The 20,989-nt window shown below is 30.2% G+C and overlaps 1 protein-coding gene, 1 long non-coding RNA gene and 1 pseudogene across 2 annotated transcripts in view; 1 reads left to right on the forward strand and 2 right to left on the reverse strand.

The window, feature by feature from the left end:
- The window catches only part of LOC145936970 (uncharacterized), a 49,883-nt gene extending 42,870 nt beyond the window's left edge, over positions 1 to 7,013 (forward strand). Inside the window, exon 3 of the long non-coding RNA XR_014425457.1 lies at positions 6,809 to 7,013. This is a non-coding gene — a long non-coding RNA (uncharacterized LOC145936970). The remainder of the gene's footprint in view (positions 1 to 6,808) is intronic.
- On the reverse strand, positions 4,446 to 6,552 carry LOC145937127 (uncharacterized). Its single transcript, XM_083039996.1, has 3 exons — positions 6,310 to 6,552; positions 5,705 to 5,968; positions 4,446 to 5,620 (listed from the first exon to the last, which is right to left on the reverse strand). Exons 1-3 carry the CDS (start codon positions 6,482 to 6,484, stop codon positions 5,457 to 5,459), a joined length of 603 nt encoding a protein of 200 aa, XP_082896122.1. The 5' UTR covers positions 6,485 to 6,552; the 3' UTR covers positions 4,446 to 5,456.
- An 8,347-nt stretch (positions 7,014 to 15,360) lies between the features above and the next one.
- On the reverse strand, positions 15,361 to 20,989 carry LOC145937456 (uncharacterized; annotated as a pseudogene).

Consider the following 20,989-nt stretch of genomic DNA (forward strand, 5'->3'; position numbering starts at 1 on the left):
GTAATTTTTTAGATTTACAAAAGTAATTGAAATAATTATAATTTTTCTTGAACTGCTGATAAATTAAATTAGTATGATCTGTTATGAATTTTTGATGATGATATTAAAAATCTATACAATAGTTCCTATCTTTTAATATTACATAAAATCAATATTAGATTAATAACTTATGAATTATAAAGTGACAGATGAATTATATAAAGTGATATTTATCAAAAATTATTTCTTTATATTGATTTACACAGTTTTCTATATTAACAAAAAGCAGTCCACGTTCATGCTTACGTTTTAATTTCAACTTAAAGCTATATTTGAAAGAATTAAAATTGCTTTTCCAAAGTTGTCCTGACAATTGTTAATAATGGTTTATTTCTAGAACGAAGAGATCTTTTTCTCCAAGTAAATTTTCAAAATTAAAAGCATTATATTAGTTTGCTAAAATTTCTTACATCATTTAAAAAATGAATAAGACTGTAAATGTTGTAGGTAAATTTTAGAGCCTGGCCCAAAAAAGTCATCAAAAGTCTTAACAAATTAATTAAATGCATTAATAAAGACTGTGCATAATTACATAACTGAATTGCTCTATATATAACTTTGGATGAGAAAGAATAAATATGCCTGTATAAAGAATTTTAAAATAATCAATATAATTTGTGACCTTTATTATTTTATTGATATAAGTACATGACTTTTTGAGTCGATCGGTAACGGACTTGCGCTAGCTTTTAACACATGGTACTACTAATGTATTTAACATACGGTATTACTAATGTAATTAGGCGTAATGATCCTCCGTCTCACTCGTTAAACTGAGAGCGCAATTATAGAGTCAAACGCGATGCGCAACAGTGGTACCTCTCCGTTTGTAAGGAGTTACAGTATATGCGTATAATATCGCAACAACTATCATAAATTCCTTCGGAACACGTATGCGAACAAATTCGAATTAAAATTTTAATGTTATATTTAATACTTTTAAAGATAGAATAACACAAGCGTACGCTACGCGCGCGCCATTCTTCGATTTTAAAAAGAATGATATTTTAAAAGAAATAATATAAAGTTTATTTAAACTCAATTTTAATATTTTTTGACAGAAATCAGCTGATTAAAGCGTTAATTTCCTAGTTAAATTTTAAAATAAAATTATATTATAGAAATTAAAATAATAATGTTGTAAATAATATGTTATAATACTTTATCCGCCATTAATATTTTTTGACAGAAATCAACTGATACACAGAGAGAAAAGTTTCTTTGGATTTAATAAATTTTATTGAAACCAAAGAAATATAATGCTTGAAATAGTCCAACCATACTAATATTTGAAGTAACAAATGCGATTGTTTGATTTCCAAATAATATATATATTTGCTTTAAATAAAAATGTTTTTTAAAAAAAATGTAATTTTTTCTTGAATTAAAAAAATTGTTTTATTTACTTCAAACAATTTAATTTTTTTTTAAAATAATATTCATATTTTATTTATAAAATTTATTATGTTACTTCAAATGTTTAGTTATTTTATACAAACAATTTTATCATTAATTTGATAATAATTTTTTATTTTAATATTTTATAATTCCCAAGCGGTCACCACCACCCATCCAAGTACTAACCATGCCTAACGCTGCTTAACTTTAGTGATCGGACGCGAACTGGTGCTACTGGTGCTGTTGTTGAAGATATATATATACATATATACAACTTTTTAATTTTACAAATGGTATATTATGTATATATATATTGTATATAAATTATAATATAATTAAACACTTTTTTTCAAGATAATAATTTATCTGTAAAAAAACTAAAGAAATTAAGCAAATAATTTGGTTGCGCTAATTTAAATGAATTTTTGAATTTTGTTTTCTCTATGATAAATATGGTTAGTATAAGTAAAATATTTTATACGGCCAACCAAAATGTGTGTACTAAATATTTTGGTTGCAGTCAAAAAAATAATTTTTTCAGTGGCACACTGAAAAAAATTATTAACTTGATTAAATCGCTCAACTAAATAATATTTTGTTAATTGAACATATAAAAATATTTAAATTAAATATAACATATTAAATCTAACAAAATGTATTTGACTTAAATATACTAATATATGTTCAATTAACAAAAGAATAATTTAGTTGAACGGTTTAGTCAAGTTAACAATCTTTTCTTTTAGTGCACAAGATGCATGTCTGTTCTTTTCCATTACTCAAAGCTGACCGAGTAATCGAAAAGGACAATTTGTTTCACTTACATTTGTTTCAATACAAAAACATAATGTTATACATTAAACAATGTTTTTATTTAAATGCAGCATATTTCAGCATCTTTAATGCAAATAAATGTTTTGTTTCATCAAACAAATATTATTTGGTTGAAAAGCATTATTCCAAGTAAGAGTTGTTTTTCTATCAAACAATATGGTTTAATACAATGAAATTATTAAATTTTTATTTAACAAAATAATGTTTCGTATAACATTATGTTTTTGTATTGAAACAAATCTAAGTGAAACAAACACGTATATTAAATCTAAAGAAACCTTTTTCTCTGTGTAACTGTCAAAAATATTAGTCGAGTTTAAAGGTCGAGTTTAATTGGTTCCACAAAAAAACTTTCTCGGGCAGATTACTATCTTTCTATTCAAGCCATCCCATGTGCCACAAAATAGGAACCATTTACAATTTATTAGACAGGGCTATACTTTTATCTCATCCTCGTTTTCATAGAAAAAATGTTGAATTTTGTATCGACATCTTGATGAGCAACGGTTACCCTCTACACTTAATTTTTAACAGAATCAATCACAGAATTAAAACTCTCAATAATAAGAAACCAGAAAGATTAAGCAATGATACAGATGAAAATGAAAATAAAAATAATTATTTCGTTATTCCGTATATTAATAACATCTCAGAGATAATTGCATCTGCATTAAAAAAATCAGAGTTAACTGTGGGATACCGTTGTCTCAGCAAGCTGGATAGATTTGTGAAAGTTCAAAAAGACAAAAACAAACAACAAACTAATTCTAATGTCGTCTACAAAATTAACTGCAAAGATTGCGAGACATCATATGTGGGCCAAACAAAAAGGCAACTGCATACTAGAATAAAAGAACATACAAATAATATCAGACTTGATTCAGCAAGGCATTCGGTTGTCTCAGAATATAGGCTAAATTTAAATCCTTCATTTGATTGGGAAGGTGCCAAAATTTTAGACACAGAGATTAACTACCACAAAAGACTTATCTCTGAAATGATCTGTATCAAAGAACAAAAACATGGAATCAATTTAAAGAAGGACACCGAATTACTTGATGATATTTATTTTGATATTTTAGACGAACTATCGAACGTTTAAAGGAATTTTTGTACATTGTTTTTATCAAGCTTTACCTTGTTTCAACATTAAAATAAGACTAGTCACGATTTAGACACTGTAACAATAAGAAGTCCATGACAACTTTAAGTATATTATTTTTTTAAAAAATTTCTGTTTAGACTCTTTATCATGTAAGTATATGAGATTATTTTAACATTAACGTGGATTAAATGTAACAATTTCTTGACTTTTTATTAATAATTGATAGTTGAACGGCATGTCGCCACAAATTGACGTTGCTCAGCTAAAAACTACAACTTCGCGCTTTCCAACGACGAAATTGTTGGCTGGATCATACCGTTAATTGACTATGCCGGACAGTTTCACTACTAACTTTAACATATGACCATCATGATTAAAGATTTAATGGCTTCTTATTGACTCATCATGCAATTGTAAAATCATTCATAACTTCATATTTAATATTTAATTTTACACTGAAGAAGACTAAGTAAAGTCGAAACGTATGTTAATATTCTAATTGAAAACTAAATAAAGCATGCTTAATTGTATATTTTAATTGCTTTGTTTATTTGTTTTCATCTAATTATTGCTCGATTAGTTGGCCATAATCACTAATATCGAGTTTAAAGTATTATATAGCATATTATTATTTAAAACATATTATTATTTTATTTAATTTTATTTTGAACAAACTGTTAAACTGCTAACCCTTGCGATGACAACCTCTTGATGCTACGAATATAATGCACAACGCGAATAGAGACAGCCAATCAGCATCGCAGAAAATAGGCAACAATACTTGCAAGAATCGATTTAAAATGTCTTTTTTAGAAAGGGATTAAATCAAAATTTATAAAAATATTTAATTGTATTTCTTATTATTGCACGCAAAATAAAATTTAATATAATAATTGTTTGAAAAATTTATTATCTTGGATGCTACTATAATTTTTATTCTATTTATATGTTATATCAACGTAATTGACGACACCGACAAATTGAGAAAGGAGGAAGTCTAGGAAAGGCATCGGTCGCCGGCAAAGCAATTCTAAAGAGAATTAATTATTTATTTATTAGTTGCAGTAAATCATAATTTTTAACACTAAGAATATAAAGGCTCGATATATATTAAATATAAATCGGTAATAGATAGGCTATTCGAGCCGTACGCGGATGTCGGTGCGTCGATTCCAACGAAAATTAATTTTTCGTTGGAATTAACTAATTGTGCACGGGGCACACATTTTGCTTGGTACACCGCCAAGACTTTATTACGGAATTAAAAATCTCGAATTGAGATTGTTCCGTGCACAATTAGTTAATTCCAACGAAAAATTAATTTTCGTTGGAATCGACGCACCGACATCCGCGTACGGCTCGAATAGCCTATCTATTACCGATTCATAATTTTTAGTTATATATTAAATCAAAACTTATAAAATTATTTAATTATATTTCTTATTATTGTACGCATGGAAAATAAAATTTAATATAATAATAATTAAAAATTAAGAATATTTTTAAGAAATATTTTTATTTTTAACGGCTCTCAGTATTTAATAAATAGATAAATGTGATTTTTACAAATCCGGCCAATAGAGCCAAGCACGAAAATTAATTCTAATTTTTAGGAACTGTATCTCTTGGTTTGAGATTACAAAGTACCTTCAATTAACAATCCTCGAACTTACAACGGGAAAATAGGCGAGAAAAATATTGGTCCGAAAAGTCGCTGAAGCGGGAATTGAACCCGCGTCTTTCGCTTGCCGGGCGACTGCTCTTACCTCTAAGCTATTTAGACCCTTTCGATCCTATATTTTTCATTTTGCCTTATAATGTATGTTGGTAAATAGCGCCATGATTAGACCCAGACGCGAATATATAAATTAAGAATATTTTTAAGAAATATTTTTATTTTTAACGGCTCTCAGTATTTAATAAATAGATAAATGTGATTTTTACAAATCCGGCCAATAGAACCAAGCACGAAAATTAATTCTAATTTTTAGGAACTGAACCGACTTTTCGGACCAATATTTTTCTCGCCTATATTCCCGTTGTAAGTTCGAGGATTGTTAATTGAAGTTACTTTGTAATCTCAAACCAAGAGATACAGGCATAAGTGATCAGAGAACTTTTCCTGATCTATCCCATCGTCTGGTTCATCCAACATCATTGATATTGCTGCGCCCAACGCTGAGATTGCTGTTCCAACACACTTTTGAGTGTCTGCAAAATGTTGATCTCTTTTCTTAGCAATATCTGTTAAAACTGGCATAAGATCTGTATTTATCTTTGGGGCCTCTGTATAAAAATCTTCTTTGCGTGGATACTTTTCTAGAATACCGTTTTTCTTCTCTACTGGAAGGCCACTTCTCATCCATTTTGTCCATGTAATTTTTAACTCCCCGTTAAAATTTATCTTTAATTGTTTGGATTCGTTAGGATCTATTCCCAGCAGTTTTTGGATCTCATTTCTGTTGGTGTCATTTTGATCTTCATCAACTGCGGATTCGACTATGTCGACTGCAGGATCAGCTATATCGGGATAAGCAGGTGCCTCTTCAGGAGGTACAACAACTTTTTTAGTATTCGTCTCTACTATCATGTCTGAAAAACAATAAACATGGGAGTGTATAACAACCAGGAATAGCATTTGCGTAAAACTAAGCACTATTTGTGCTTATTCTGAGCCATGCAGTATACTATACACTATTTGTGCATATTCTTTTTCTCTTGATGACCAAATCTCATGAATTTTTGTCATCTTACGTATGTATATGTGGAAAAGAAAAAGAAAAAGAAAAACACTGAGTAACACTTGTTGTGTATTTTTGTGAATTCTTGTTCTTATTGAACTTATTCACAAAGTACTCAATATAAAAAAACGTGTGGTTTTTGATCACTCAGCGTTCGTATGGAACAGAAGAGTTTATTTCATTTTTACCTACCCTCAGGCTTGTCTTTTCTAGTCTCAGATTGTGATTCCACCAACTGTTTCACCGTATTAGTTAGGTTAGCAATCTGTTCTTGCATTTCTTGCCATTGTCTTTCCGTTCTTCGCTGTCTTTTATATCTATCTCGAGAATGGGATCTTGAACGCTTTCTCTTCTTCGAATTTGCCATAATTGTCCTTGTTTTTTGTTGATTTTTTTTCTTTTTTAACTGTTGCACTGGACAATACGTCGTGAAATCGTCGCACAACAAAACAATATGAAGATGTAGATGGCGGGACGGTACCTAGTGGCCATAGACTAGACAGGCGGGATAGCACCAAATTTAAATATGTTATACTCTAAATATGTTGTGAAAGTTGAGCACTGCGGAGCAGTACTACATTATTATTATATATATATCATCGAGAACGAGACGGTAAATATAATAATAATTGTTTGAGAAATTAATTATCTTGAGCGTTACTACAATTTTTATTTTATTTGTATGTTACAGATCAACGTAGCTTACAGTCAACTTTGCTGTTGTGCATCGATTGGTGAGTGATAAAGTATTATTTTATTACGAGATAACGGTTTTAGAGTGTGAAAATGTAGATTTAGATTGTATAGATTGTAGACTGTAGATTGTAGACAGTTCCGTTACCTCAAAATGAATGAATTGCAAATTACAACGGATTAAGACAAATATTTCAATTTAAAAAAAGGACAAAAACATTTTATAATACATAGTAAATTTAACGCAATTTATTTTATAAAGAATACATTAATAATTGTGATTATAAATTGTGATTATAAATTGTTTTGTAAATGAATATATAATTATAATTATTTATTATGTGTTATAATATAACTATATTCTAATATTTTAATGTAATTTTATATTAATATTTTGTAATCCATTCATTTGATATTATTATTGAATTTTATTATTATTATTAAATATTATTATTATTGATATTATTATTGAATGGATTTGAATTCCGATGCAAACACCTAAGCCATATTTGAATGCCGTGCAAAATGTCACGCGCTTAAGTGCGAAAGTGTCGTATAAAATGTCGCGCGTTTAAAAACGGGAGTGTCGTGCAAAATGTCGCGCGTTTTGTTGCGGGAGTATCGTCTAAAGTGTCGGGCGTTTTAGCGCGAGAGTTTGAAGCATCATGCATGTAAACCAAAGGACTTTGAGAATGGACAATCCTGACCAACCTGAGAGAAGGAGTAGTCCTAGGAGGCATCGGGCGCCGGCGGAGCGACCTTGAGGTAAATATTTATTATTTATATAATATTTGTTATAAATTGCGTATACTTTAATTTTATTCATATATTTGAATGGTTTAAAAGAGAATTAGAAAAAAATATACTTTTGACATATAAAAGTTTATATGAAAGTTTCTATAAAAGTTTATATTAAAAAAAAGTTTTCACAAAATTTTAAAGTTATTTAATTATATATTTGTTGAAGTAATTTTTAGAAATATTAATTATTTTGAACGCTGTTATAATTTGAATTCTATTTGTATGTTACAGATTAACGTAGCTCCGATACACTGACTCAACTCCGCTGTTGTGCGTCAATTGGTGAGTAAATTTTATTACGAGGTAACGGTTTTGTAGAAATTAAATTATAGAAATTAGTGCTCAATTAATTTAAATTCCAGCGAACAACCAGTGCACAATTAATTTAAATTCCAGCGAAAAATTAAATTTCGCTGGAATACGCATCAACACCCGCGTTTGGCTCTTAATAAAAATGCCTACCTCTTATATATTTGTATTTACATACAGAAGAGCCTAAATAATAATTCTTAATGTTTATTTACGCCGGCTAAATAAGGCGTCTTAAAGTATTTATTTAAAAAGCAGAGAAAAGTATAGAATCGAAATGATCTGAATAGCTCAGATGGAAGAGCAGTCGCCCGGCAAGCGAAAGGTCTCGGGTTCGATTCCCGATTCAGCGACTTTCGGATCTATATTTTTTTCTCGCATTTAATTCTTTAGGGGGGTTAGAGGGGATATATGGAATAAAAATCTCAAGTAAGAGATAATTCCATACAAAAGACTTGACAGTATACCAAGTATTAAAATTAGTGCCCAGTGCACAATTAATTTAAATTCCAGCGAAAAATTAAATTTCGCTGGAATACGCATCAACACCCGCGTTTGGCTCTTAATAAAAATGCCTACCTCTTATATATTTGTATTTACATACAGAAGAGCCTAAATAATAATTCTTAATGTTTATAGAAATTAGATTGTAGAATTGTAGACTGTAGATTGTAGATATAGTTCCGTTACCTCAAAATGAATGAATGGATTACAACAGATTGGGATAAAAATTTCTATTTAAAAAATAACAGAAAACATTTTATAATACATAATATATTTGATCTAATTCATTTTATAAAGAACACATTAATGATTATTAAGTGTATATGTAATTATCCCTTTCTAAAAAAGACATGTTAAGTCGATTCTCGAATGTATCGAAGTCATCTCGAAAGTCTCGAAATGAATTGTTGCCTCTTTTCCGCGTTGCCGATTGGTTCTATCGTTGCGCTTATTTCGTGAGCGGCTGTCATTGCATATTTTGACAGTTGTGTGCATCAAGGGGTTAATAGTGTATTGAAAATTATGTGTATCAAGAAATTTGGTGTATATAATTGCAATTAGCGAGTAAATTGTTAAAATCTGAAGAATACGTGCGTTTATTAATTTTGCGATTGAGTAGTTTCGATTACAGTTTCTCAGTTAGAAAGGAAAAAACATGTAATAACTATACTTTGTAAAATGGAATAAAATTGAAAAAGATTATTTAGTATCGTAATGCAATTATCTAGAAATTTTATTAGAGAAAATAGATTGCTTTGAAACTGAAGAAATATATTGGAACTTTGAGTAATTTATTTATAATTGTTGCAATAGAGAGCCATTATCTATCACTAAACTAATGTAAGCAAGAAGATGTTATAAAGTATTTTACAGTATTTTATATATCTTTAAATATATGAGATCTATATATATAAATATCAAATTATTTTCAGTAGAAAATTGAAAGTGTCATGGGAATAAATCTGGCAGTAATGGCAATAAATTTAAATAAAGGCAATAAAGTAAGAAAGAATGAAAACTGCGATAAAGTTTTGGAATTATTTAGTATGTGTTATTATTTTATATAATTTCTTTGAATTTTCATATAATATATATGAAATATTATGTATATATATATATATATATATATATATATATATATATACACATATACATATATGGTATATATATTAATGTACATATTATATGAGAATTCAAAGAAATTATATAAAATAATAACACATACTAAATAATTTCAAAACTTTATTGCAATTTTCATTCTGTTTTGCTAAATTTATTACCAATACAGCTAGATTTATTCCTATGACACCTTTCAATTTTCTACTGAAAATGATTTAATATTTATATGTATACATCTTATATATTTAAATATATATGAAATACTGTAAAATACATGTTAACAACTTCTTGCTTACATTGGTTCAGTGATAGATAATTGCTATTGCAACAATATAAATAAATCACTCTATATATAAATCACTCAAAGTTCCAATATATTTCTTCAAGTACAAACCAATATATTTTCTCTAATAAAATTCTCAGATAATTGCATTGCGATATTAAACAATTATTTTCAATTTTAAACCATTTTACAAAGTATATAGTTATTGCATGTTTTTTTCTTTTCTAACAGAGAAACTGTAATCAAAACTACTCAGTCGCTAAATTAATAAACACGTATTCTTCAGATTTTAATAATTTAGTCGCTAATTGCAATTATATACACAAAATCACTTGATTCACATAACTTTCAATACACTATTAACCTTTCATTGCACAAGTTCTCGTACAGTGGCAAACATATACAATGCACTTCCATAAAGTTTATGTGATAAAAATAAATAGAAAGTTATTTTAACAATTATTTTGTACGAAAAACTCGTATTTTTGTATTATAAAGATGATCTGCTGGCTGAATTTCAAGAGTTCTGCTATCTCTAAAACAGTACTCGTACAGTGACAGACATGTACAATGCCCTTCCATAAAGTTTATTTGATAAAAATAAATAGAAAATTTTTTTAACAATTATTTTAACGAAAAAATCGTATTCTCGAATAAAAAGATGAGATCAGGCTAAATTTTAAGAGTTCTGTTATCTCAAAAACAGTTCTCGCACAGTGGCAATAATGTACAATGCTCTTCCATATAGTTTATGTGATAAAAATAAATGGAAAATTTTTTTAAAAATTAATTTTTTCGAAAAACTTGTATTTTCGAATAAAAAAATGAGATCGGGATAAATTTCAAGAATTCTGTCATCTCTAAAATAGTTCTCGTATAATTGCACACATGTACAATGCCCTTCCATAAAGTTTATTTGATAAAAGAAAATTTTTTTAACAATTATTTTAACGAAAAAATCGTATTCTCGAATAGAAAGATGAGATCAGGCTAAATTTCAAAAGTTCTGTTATCTTTAAAACAGTTTTCGTACAGTGGCAATCATGTACAATGCTCTTCCATTAAGTCTATGTGATAAAAATAAATAGAAAATATTTTTAACAATTATTCTTTACAAAAAATTCGTATTTTCGAATAAAAAGCTGAGATCAGGCTAAATTTCAACAATTCTGTTATCTCTAAAACAGTTCTCGTACAGTGGCAATCATGTACAATGCTCTTCCATAAAGTTCATGTGGTAAAAATAAATAAAAATTATTTTTAACAATTAATATTTACGAAAAACTCGTATTTTCGAATAAAAAAATGAGATCGTACTAAATCTCAAGAGTTCTGTTATCTCTAGAACAGTTCTCGTATAGTTGCACACATGTACAATGTTCTTCCATAAAGTCTATTTGTAGAAAATAAATAGAAAATTTTTTTAGCAATTATTCTTTACGAAATAATCGTATTTTCGAATAAAAAGATGAGATAAGGCTAAATTTTACAAGTTCTGTTATCTCTAAAACAGTTCTCGTATAGTTGCACACATGAGCAATGCCCTTCCATAAAGTTTATGTGATAAGAATAAATAGAAAATTATTTTAACAATTATTTTTTACGAAAAACTCGTATTTTTGTATATAAAGATGATCTGCTAGCTGAATTTCAAAAGTTCTGCTATCTCTAAAACAGTTCTCGTACAGTGGCAATCATTTACAATGCTCTTCCATAAAGTTTATGTGATGAAAATAAATGGAAAATTTTTTTAAAAATTAATTTTTACGAAAAACTCGTATTTTTGAATAAAAAATGAGATTGGGATAAATTTCAATAGTTCTGTTATTTCTAAAACAGTTCTCGTATAGTTGCACACATGTACAATGCCCTTCCATTGTTTATTTGATAAAAATAAATAGAAAATTTTTTTAACAATTATTCTTAACAAAAAACTTGTATTTTCGATTAAAAAGATAAGATCAGGCTAAATTTCAAGAGTTCTGTTATCTCTAAAACAGAGAGAGATACAAATTATTAGCAAAGTTTTAACAGTTATTTAAAATAAAATAAAATTAAATAAAATTAAATCTTTAAATAAAATGGCGCGCGCGCAACGCGCGCTTGTGTTTTCTAGTCCTTTTCTAAGAAAGGCGTGTTATATCGATAGTCGAAAGTCTCGATGTGATTATTGCCTCTTTTCCGTGATGTTGATTGACTGTCTCGAATGCTATTGTGCGTCATGTTTGTACCATGTACCATCAAGCGGCTGTCATCGAGAAAGTTAAAAGTTTTGACAGTTGTTTAAAATAAAATTAAATAAAATTAAATAAAATCTTTGAATAAAATGGCGCGCGCCAAAGAATAGGAAAACTTACTTTGGAATTTTTCTTATATTGTGGTCCTTTAAATTTTTTTCTTCACATTTTTTATCTTGATAGAACATTAATTATATTTTTTAATATAAAACTTAATAAATACATACTGAGTTTTCCTTTTTATAAGAACGTAATTTAGATTTATAGGTTCCTCTTCTTCTTCATCCGATACATCGATTACTTCTTCATGTTCTTGTGTGTTTTCATGAAAGTTAAGTAAGTTAAAAGTAAGTTTTCCTATTTTTACTTACTATTTTATTATTACCGTCAAGATGTATGTTGTGAGACTCTAAATGTCTTTTTAGGTATACGTGAGTTTGATAACTTTCTCGACATGCAGCGCATTGTAATGCACCATCGCCCAGTATTTTAATATAAGGATATATAAATTTGTAATTTGCTTGTTCATTTATTGGATTGATATCATGTTTTTCTTTCAAATGATTAATTGAATTATTATTAAATTTAAATGTTATTGAAACAATTTTCTTACACAACACACATTGTAACTTTGCAATGTCGTCTAATTCGTTAAAATTTTTCATCCATATTCTTTTCTCCTTTAGGGGTATACTTTTGTGATAATTTCTTATATATATGTATGTTCCCGAATATGGGTGTAATCTCTTTTTAATTTGAAAACGTGAGGACATAGTCTACATTTAATATTGTTAGTAGTTCGGTCAATTAAATTAAAAAACATCCATTTCCAGGTATGTGTGTGTTTTTCCATTTTTTCTGTGAACAATAACAATACAACAAAAATCAGCTGATTTCTGTTATAAAATATTATTCGAGTTTAAAATACCTAAAAACTTACCTTCTAAAAAAATAGGTAAAAAAGGCGCCAAAAGTACACGCGCGCCAGTGAAAAATTAAAGCTACAAATTCCATCGTACTAAAGAAAATAATGATATTAAAAAATTGCCAAATAAAAGTAGAAACTTGTACTAATGAAAAATTAGCTAAATTAAACAATATTCAAAAGTTAGTATTAAAATTTAGCAGCGCCAAGTTTTGTTTTAATTAAAAATTTTTAATTTTTTTTATTTGTATTAATTTTTAATTTTTGTACGATTCTATACAAATTTGCAACTTCAAGCGCATCGAAGTTCAGTTCATATCACCAGGTGCTTCAGAAGCAAGGTCTATAATTATACGACTCTATATGGGTTTGCAACTTTAATTTTTCATTAGTACAAGTTGTGCCTATTTGAATTTCTAATCGGCATCACATAAAGTACACTTATCCATATTTTTGGTCGATTTTAACGACGGCCACTTTTTTCATATAATTAGTGCGTGGTCCTTTTCGTTATCTGAGATAAGCAATAGACAACAATTTTAATTTTATACCTATGTTTTGCTCCTACTTTTCTTTCTTTCTAAATTTGTTTCTACAATTTCTTTTTTTATCTTCATATAAAATACATTTATATGTCGCAATATTTTACTTGTATAGATTACTTCTATACATATGTATAGATTACTTCTATATATATTTACTTCTTTAAATATTGCATTTTAACTATAATCTCTTTAAATATTTTGCAAAATAGTGCATTTTTAAAGCGCAAATTTCGATTACTTGCTTATTAGTTTTATTATACTATATTTTAATATATTCTTAATTTTAAGCTGAAAGAGTTGAATGTGTGCATATACCTGAGTGTAGCTAGGATATCATTAGAGGGGTGGAGGCAAAAATAATTATTCATTTTCATAAAACATTACAAATAGTTTATACGAGGGTAAGTCAAAAAGTAAAGAGACAAATAAAGAAAAACACATTTATTTTAACCTATGTGGAACATTTACATATCATTTTTCGACATAATCCCCACCAACATTGATACATTTAATCCACTGCTTAACAAGCTTCTGTATTCCATCCTGGAAGAAAGATTTGGGTTGGGTGCGTAGTCAATTATGCACCACTGCAATGACCTTCTCATCCAAAGAAAATTTTTTTCCTCGTAGTATTTCTTTTCTTTTTTTTTCTCGTAGTAGTTCTTTTCTTTTGGTTTTCTTTTTTCTTTTCATCTTTTCGGTTTATTAAAAGAAGCACTACGAGGAAAAAATTTTTCTTTGGATGAGAAGGTCATTGCAGTGGTGCATATATCTGGCTACACACTCAACCCAAATCTTTCTTCCAGGATGGAATACAGAAGCTTGTTAAGCAGTAGATCAAATGTATCGATGTTGGTGAGGATTATGTCGAAAAATGATATGTAGATTTTCCACATAGGTTAAAATAAATGTGTTTTTCTTTATTTGTCCCTTTACTTTTTGACTTACTCTCGTAAATTAGTTTTTGATTCTACAGAACAATATTCATTGTCAAACTCTGACTTTATTTATTTTTCGTAAATTACTTTACATATTTACATCAGATACATTCTTTTAAATTATTTCTTTGTGCTGAGGAGGGGGTGGGAAGCAAGTCTTTCACTCTACCCCACCCTGGCTACTCCCATGTATGTATATGTCTGTATAACAATCTTTATTTATGAGAAAAAAATTGCCAAATTTTTTCCATTTACAAAATATCAAAATTATTTAATTTACAATAATTTTTTCAAAATTTTACATTATAATTATTCAATTTTTAACTGCATTGTTGTTGAATGTAGGAATGACTGACGCTTCCTTGTTGCTTGAAAATGTTTACTTTATTTGCTTCTTACATTAATGAAAAAATGCGTGCTTTTGTCACTAAACTGTGTATTCTAAACTAAAAAAAAACAACGAACGGGGCGCCTTCTGCGCTTGCGCCTTCTTCTCGATCTAAGGTAAGGTAAGTAATTAAACGATAGTATAAGCGCTAAACTCAAACGTAATTCTTTACATTCCACCCCCCCTTGAAAGAACATCTTTCAATTATTTGATTAACTAACTTAAACATTGTAAATAAAATATTGTAATTTATGACCAGGGTTGGGAAAGTTACTTTATAAAAGTATCTAGTTATAGTTAAGTTTTTTTTCCTGAAAAAGTAAATAGTTACAGTTATAAGTTACTGAGTTTGAAAAATAACATTATAGTTATAGTTACTCAAAAAGTAACGAGTCGTTACGTTTCAGTTACTTTCTTGCTATGATCGTATACTACTATTTTAAAAAGAAAATAAGAATCTTACTAAATTTTAATAAAGGTTTTTATTAATTACTTTGCTTTTTAATAAAAGTTTTTATTGATTTTTAAAAGAATTTGATATTCGATTATATCATCTTTAAGATGTCCTCTTTGTGATGTTATGACGGAGTCACCAATGCTAAACATCCGTTCGACAGATGCACTACTTGGTAGTGCCGTGTTGTATTTAATAAAAAGCTTTTTAATTGCTGGGTAATCATTCAATGTAGTTATATTGCAGTTGTTAGATTTTTAAAATCGGTACAACTCTTCTTGTGCGGACTCGACTTCTTTTGTTTGGTGAAAAGCAATAAAGTCCTCGTAATCGTCAAGTTTTTCACTATTTGGAGAACTCTCAGTAGAACGGATTCCTAATAAATTTTCTAAATAATTTTTAGCAATTTTTTTTTCTTCTCCGTTTGTCCAATTCAGTTTGAATTTTGGATGCAAGCAATTTGCAATGATTAACTCTTTTTTGTCAAATAATGTAGAAAATCTAAAATTATAATTCAAAGTTAATGAAAAATATTGTATAAATATTGTTTTTTATTTAAATAATAAAATTTAAATAATAAAAATAACAAACATATGTTAAGTAAATTAATAAATTACCTTTTATTTAAACCTTGTTGAATAGCTGTGATTAATGACTGGCAATGTGTCAATCCACTTTTGTTGAGTTTTTCTAATTTTTCGTTTAAGGTTTTCAAAACCGGTAATAAATATCCCATATACATTCCTGACTCACTTTGTAATATGTCTAAGGCTTGCGCCAAAGGTTCATTACCTATTAATCCAAACAAAGAAAATAAGAACGATATTTCACTAAATGAGTATACATATTACAAATTACAATCTATCTAAAGGCATACCTGACAATATTCTTCTATTATTTTAATTTCATTTTCTGTTAACCTTTGTAGATTGCAATAATCTAGACACTGATTAATTTTTTCAGAATCATTCTTAAAAAATGTTAACAATTGCAACATGGAATCAAAAGTGGAATTCCATCTATTAAAATAAAAATAAAGATATAATATATATTATATCTACGGTATTTATATACAAGCAAATCAAGTGGCTCGTATATAAACACCGTAAAAATTATTATCTTTTTAACACTGATAAAAAATGACTATCACCAACTCTGAGCTCGAATAAGGTCCTACGCACAATAAAGAAATTAGGAATAAATATTAAATATTAAGAATAAGAATTATTTTAAAATAATACAATCAAAACTAATATAATAATACAAATTCGGGTATAAAGAACTAGTAAGGACTAATAAACTAGTAAGAGTCCTTTATACTCGAATTTGTATTTGTATATCAGAGTTTTTTCGATTTTATTATGTTAAAATAACTCCTATTCTTAATATTTAATATTTATGATTAATATTTTCTCTATTGTGCGCAGAGCCATTGTGCATAAGTCATATTTATTATCTTCTGCAATAAAAAATATTTTTACATGGTAATAACGGGAGTTTTTAAGTGTTACGTCCTGTGGACTCCACGATTCTTTTCTTTCGGAGAATGCAAGGCGATATTCGAAATATTGCAGCTGCACTAATAAACTGCGATCTGATAAGCGAGGAAAATATACGCTGAGATAGTTTAATAATAATAGTAAAGAATCGTTACGTCCTGTGGACTCCACGATTCTTTTCTTTCGGAGAACACAAAGCGATATTCGAAATATCGCAGACGAATAAATAAACTATGAACTGATAAGCGAGGAAAACATATGCTGAGATAGTTGAATAATAATAGTAAAGAATCGTTACGTCCTGTGGACCCCACGATTCTTTTCTTTCAGAGAACGCAAGGCGATATTTTAAATATCACAGTCGCGCAGATAAACCGACGATCTGACAGGCGATGCAAACATATCTCGAGACAGCTTCATCGTAAAAATAAAAGAATACATACAGATCAACTCACAAAATTCAAGCTGTAACTTATCATATTCTAAGAAGTTAAACTAGTCGACAGTTCTCTAAACAAAACCAACAGTTGGGAAGACTAATAAAATTTTAGAAGAAAGACTAACAACGATAAGCGATTCTAAACAATTCTCGGCTGACGGATCGTCGTTACGCGATATCTGCATAAGATAAGACCGAGAGGGTAATAAACATATCAACTACACTTGATAGCAACAAATTCTCCATTGGTCGAAACATAAGGGCCTAAACAAAGCCCTGACCAGTCACGACAATTGTAAAATTAAAAGAGACGCCTCCGGGACCTAAAGGGCGTCATTGAAAAATTTCCTATTCGTCAGGAAATGTTAATAAACTAATGGAGAGGAGGAGCAAGAAGGTTTATATACCCGCGACATCCCTCGGGAGAGCAGATTTTACTCCGGACTCTTGAGCATAATTTTTCGCACACGACTTATCCAGTCTCATACTTAGACCTTTTCGGCCTTTTCGAATACTATCATTTCAAATTCGGCCTCACTCGAACTCAAGTTTCGACGCTCATTTTGTGTGTGAGTGAGAACAGAGTTAAGTGCGACAGCGAGAGGCAGTGAACAATAGCGAGTTCACAAAATCGGAAATACAACTACCGGATACACTGCAAGTGAGACCTCCACCTTGAAGCGCTTGACTCGACGCAACTCTGTTCTGGATATTTTTATCAGCGCACTCTATAAGTAGTAAGTTTATCAAGCGTGCTACATCTCCACCCTTATATTTAAAAATAATTCTGGGACTTCAATTAAATTATAATTGTTTTCCTTTTTGATTTATTAATTTATTATCCTTGTTTAATTCTAACTCTGAAAAACTGTCTTTTCTCCCTCCATCCTTACCCCCCTCTCTCTCTCTCTCTCTTGAAATCACTTCGGATTTCCCGCGATAGCGGAGCAATCCGTGATTTCTTCCATTCTCTCTCTCTCTCTCTTGAAATCACTCAGGATTTCTCGCGTTAGCGAAGCAATCCGTGATTTCTTCTCCCTCTCTCTTGAAATCATTTCGGATTTCCCGCGATAGCGGAACAATCCGTGATTTCTTCCATTCTCTCTCTCTCTCTCTTGAAATCACTCTGGATTTCCCGCGATAGCGGAGCAATCCGTGATTTCTACCATCTCCTCTCTATCTCTCGAAATCACTCTGGATTTCCCGCGATAGCGGAGCAATCCGTGATTTCTTCCATCTTCTTATCTCTCGAAATCACTCTGGATTTCCCGCGATAGCGGAGCAATCCGTGATTTATTCTCTCTCTCTCTCTCTTAAACGAACAAATAAGTAATAAAATAACTAATTAAATTATTAAATAATTAAAATATCAAAATTATATAAAAATAAATATATATATATATCCCTTTTTTTCTCTTACAAGAACTCCCAGAGTTATTTTTCAGTAAGTACTCTTCTTGTCCGGTTATTTTATTGTTCGCTCTCGCAGTGGAAAATCCAAGGAGACGACCCTCGCGAACCGCGGCTAAATTGGCGCGAAACCGGCGTAATAGGCGGTTAAGGAAAGCGTTGGCACGGAGTCTGGCTGCGAGCGAAACCTTCGGCTCCTTAAATAAAATTAACACACCGATTCACACAGAGACAACCAATACATATCACCCTACGGTCTCTCCTATTTTCTCACCCGAACGTACAGAAACCCTGCTGATACCGTCCCCCGCTACCTCTGCTTCTGCAGAACTTTTCGACTCCCCGCGAACTCCTTCTCCTCTTTCTCCCGAACCCGCTATACCTCAGCGGGCCCCTTCCCCTCACTCCTCTGTTTCCTCTGAGGACGCCGATTCTCCGCGGAGCCCTTCTCCCTTTCTTCCCCCTGCTTCTCCTGAACGCCCTGATCCACCTAGATCTCCGTCTCCGGCTTCCTCAACAATCATCCTCGAGGATTCTCCTCCCTCATCCCCAACGTCCTCTGTAAATAGGGAACATCCGGAGGAGTTCGAAGTAATAGATATCGGTGACGACGATTCCGAAGAATCAGAATCGCCTGCCAAGCTCTCATACGAGCAATTTAGAGCTTGGTTGATAAATCAGCTCCCAGGGATACGAGAAGTCCCTGAGGGAGCTTTCACAATTGGTCCAGGCCCCGTAGACCACGAGGCCTTACGAGAATTTTTAGAGACCACTGATAGGAATAACATCATCCCCTGGTATGTTCCCGGGCGCAGATATCCTTTAGCCGTCCCTGCACACCTTCTCCTACGAACTTATCCCCCCTCCACCGCCAAAATTACCGAACTCTCATAAACTAGCATTCTTACTCACACGCACACACATGGACACAATTTTTATATATCTATTATCGTTTAAATTATTGTAACCACCAATCGGGACCCTAAAATCTAAACAATAACTCTTTCCCCTTTCTGCCCCGATTGAAGACCTCCGTATCTATGTATCACCCGCGACCCATACACATACACTCACACTTTCATTAGCGAACATCTCTAATTATTATTTATATTATCATTATGTATAGAATTTCGTTTGCTGCATTATTAGAAATAAATTTATAATTGTAACGTAAATGGTTTCTGTTTTAATATAACCCGTTCCCACTCATTCCCGTAAACCGAAATCGCACAAGGTCCCATCCTGCGCAAAAGAGATTAAATTCTCTTGCCGAAAAGGGACATCCGAGCGAACGGCCCTTTAAATAGAGTAAGAGCGACCCTTGCGGTCGTTGACCTATTTGGGCCCAGACGTTCGGGTCGAACTGACGGATAGTCTGCCGTCGTTCGAAGATAAATTTAGTTACGTCCTTCCTTTCGACTTTTCCTTTCTTGAGTCTGAACGTAACATAAGTAAACACCACAAATTTCCTTTATTTTGTCCGCTACTTGTGTAGATTGATTCTGTTTGTTCCACAATTTTACTAGTTTAGCAAATGTCAATCTATATAGTTTTTTGTATAAAATGTCACTATCTAAAGCTTTCTCAGAATCTTTCATCGCGACAAGATTCAAAGTGTGACTCACACATCTATGATGTGGCGGAAGAGTAAACGAACCTTCTTCCATATCTTCTACATCATCCATAATTAAAAGATTATTTAAATCGTGAAATTCTACATCAGTTATAGGTATCTTATCCTCTTTTTCGAAACTCCTAAAAGAAATATAAATTTAATATATAAATTATATTAAAATATTTTAATTAAATTTTGTTAATTATATGTTTATTTAATTATTTTAGTTAATTATTTATATTATGTAGGAAAAGAAATGCATGTGAACGAGGTAAAGGATGCCACTTTTGTTTGCGCTATCGTTGATAACTTAATAATTTTATTCAATTGCCGAGATCCGGTTGCATTAGTAATTTTCTGAAATCCTAAAATCTCTTGACGCGAATCTACTATGTATATCAATTATTCTTTATTTTATATATAAATTATATTATATTAATGTAAAACTTAATTAACAGTGGAAAAAATGTTAAAAAAGTATGCAAAGTATATTTTTAAAATATAAACTCTTACCGAAAGGCTTTAACAAAGTTGGATCCATTGTCGGTTGTTGTACAACATATTTTATTCTGGATATGATATTCGAGAAAGACTGAGTTCATTGCTTGAACTAAAACATCGTATATATGTTTGTCTTTCATTCTGCGACACGCTAGAGCAGTCGATTCCCTTTCTAATGTATCGGAACTCATCCAATGTACAGTTATTCCTAA

The sequence above is a fragment of the Prenolepis imparis genome, unplaced genomic scaffold (genome assembly GCF_030444845.1).
Source record: "Prenolepis imparis isolate NDT839.2.m4 unplaced genomic scaffold, iyPreImpa1.0 SCAF_6, whole genome shotgun sequence".
NCBI classification, from domain to species: Eukaryota; Metazoa; Arthropoda; class Insecta; order Hymenoptera; family Formicidae; genus Prenolepis; species Prenolepis imparis.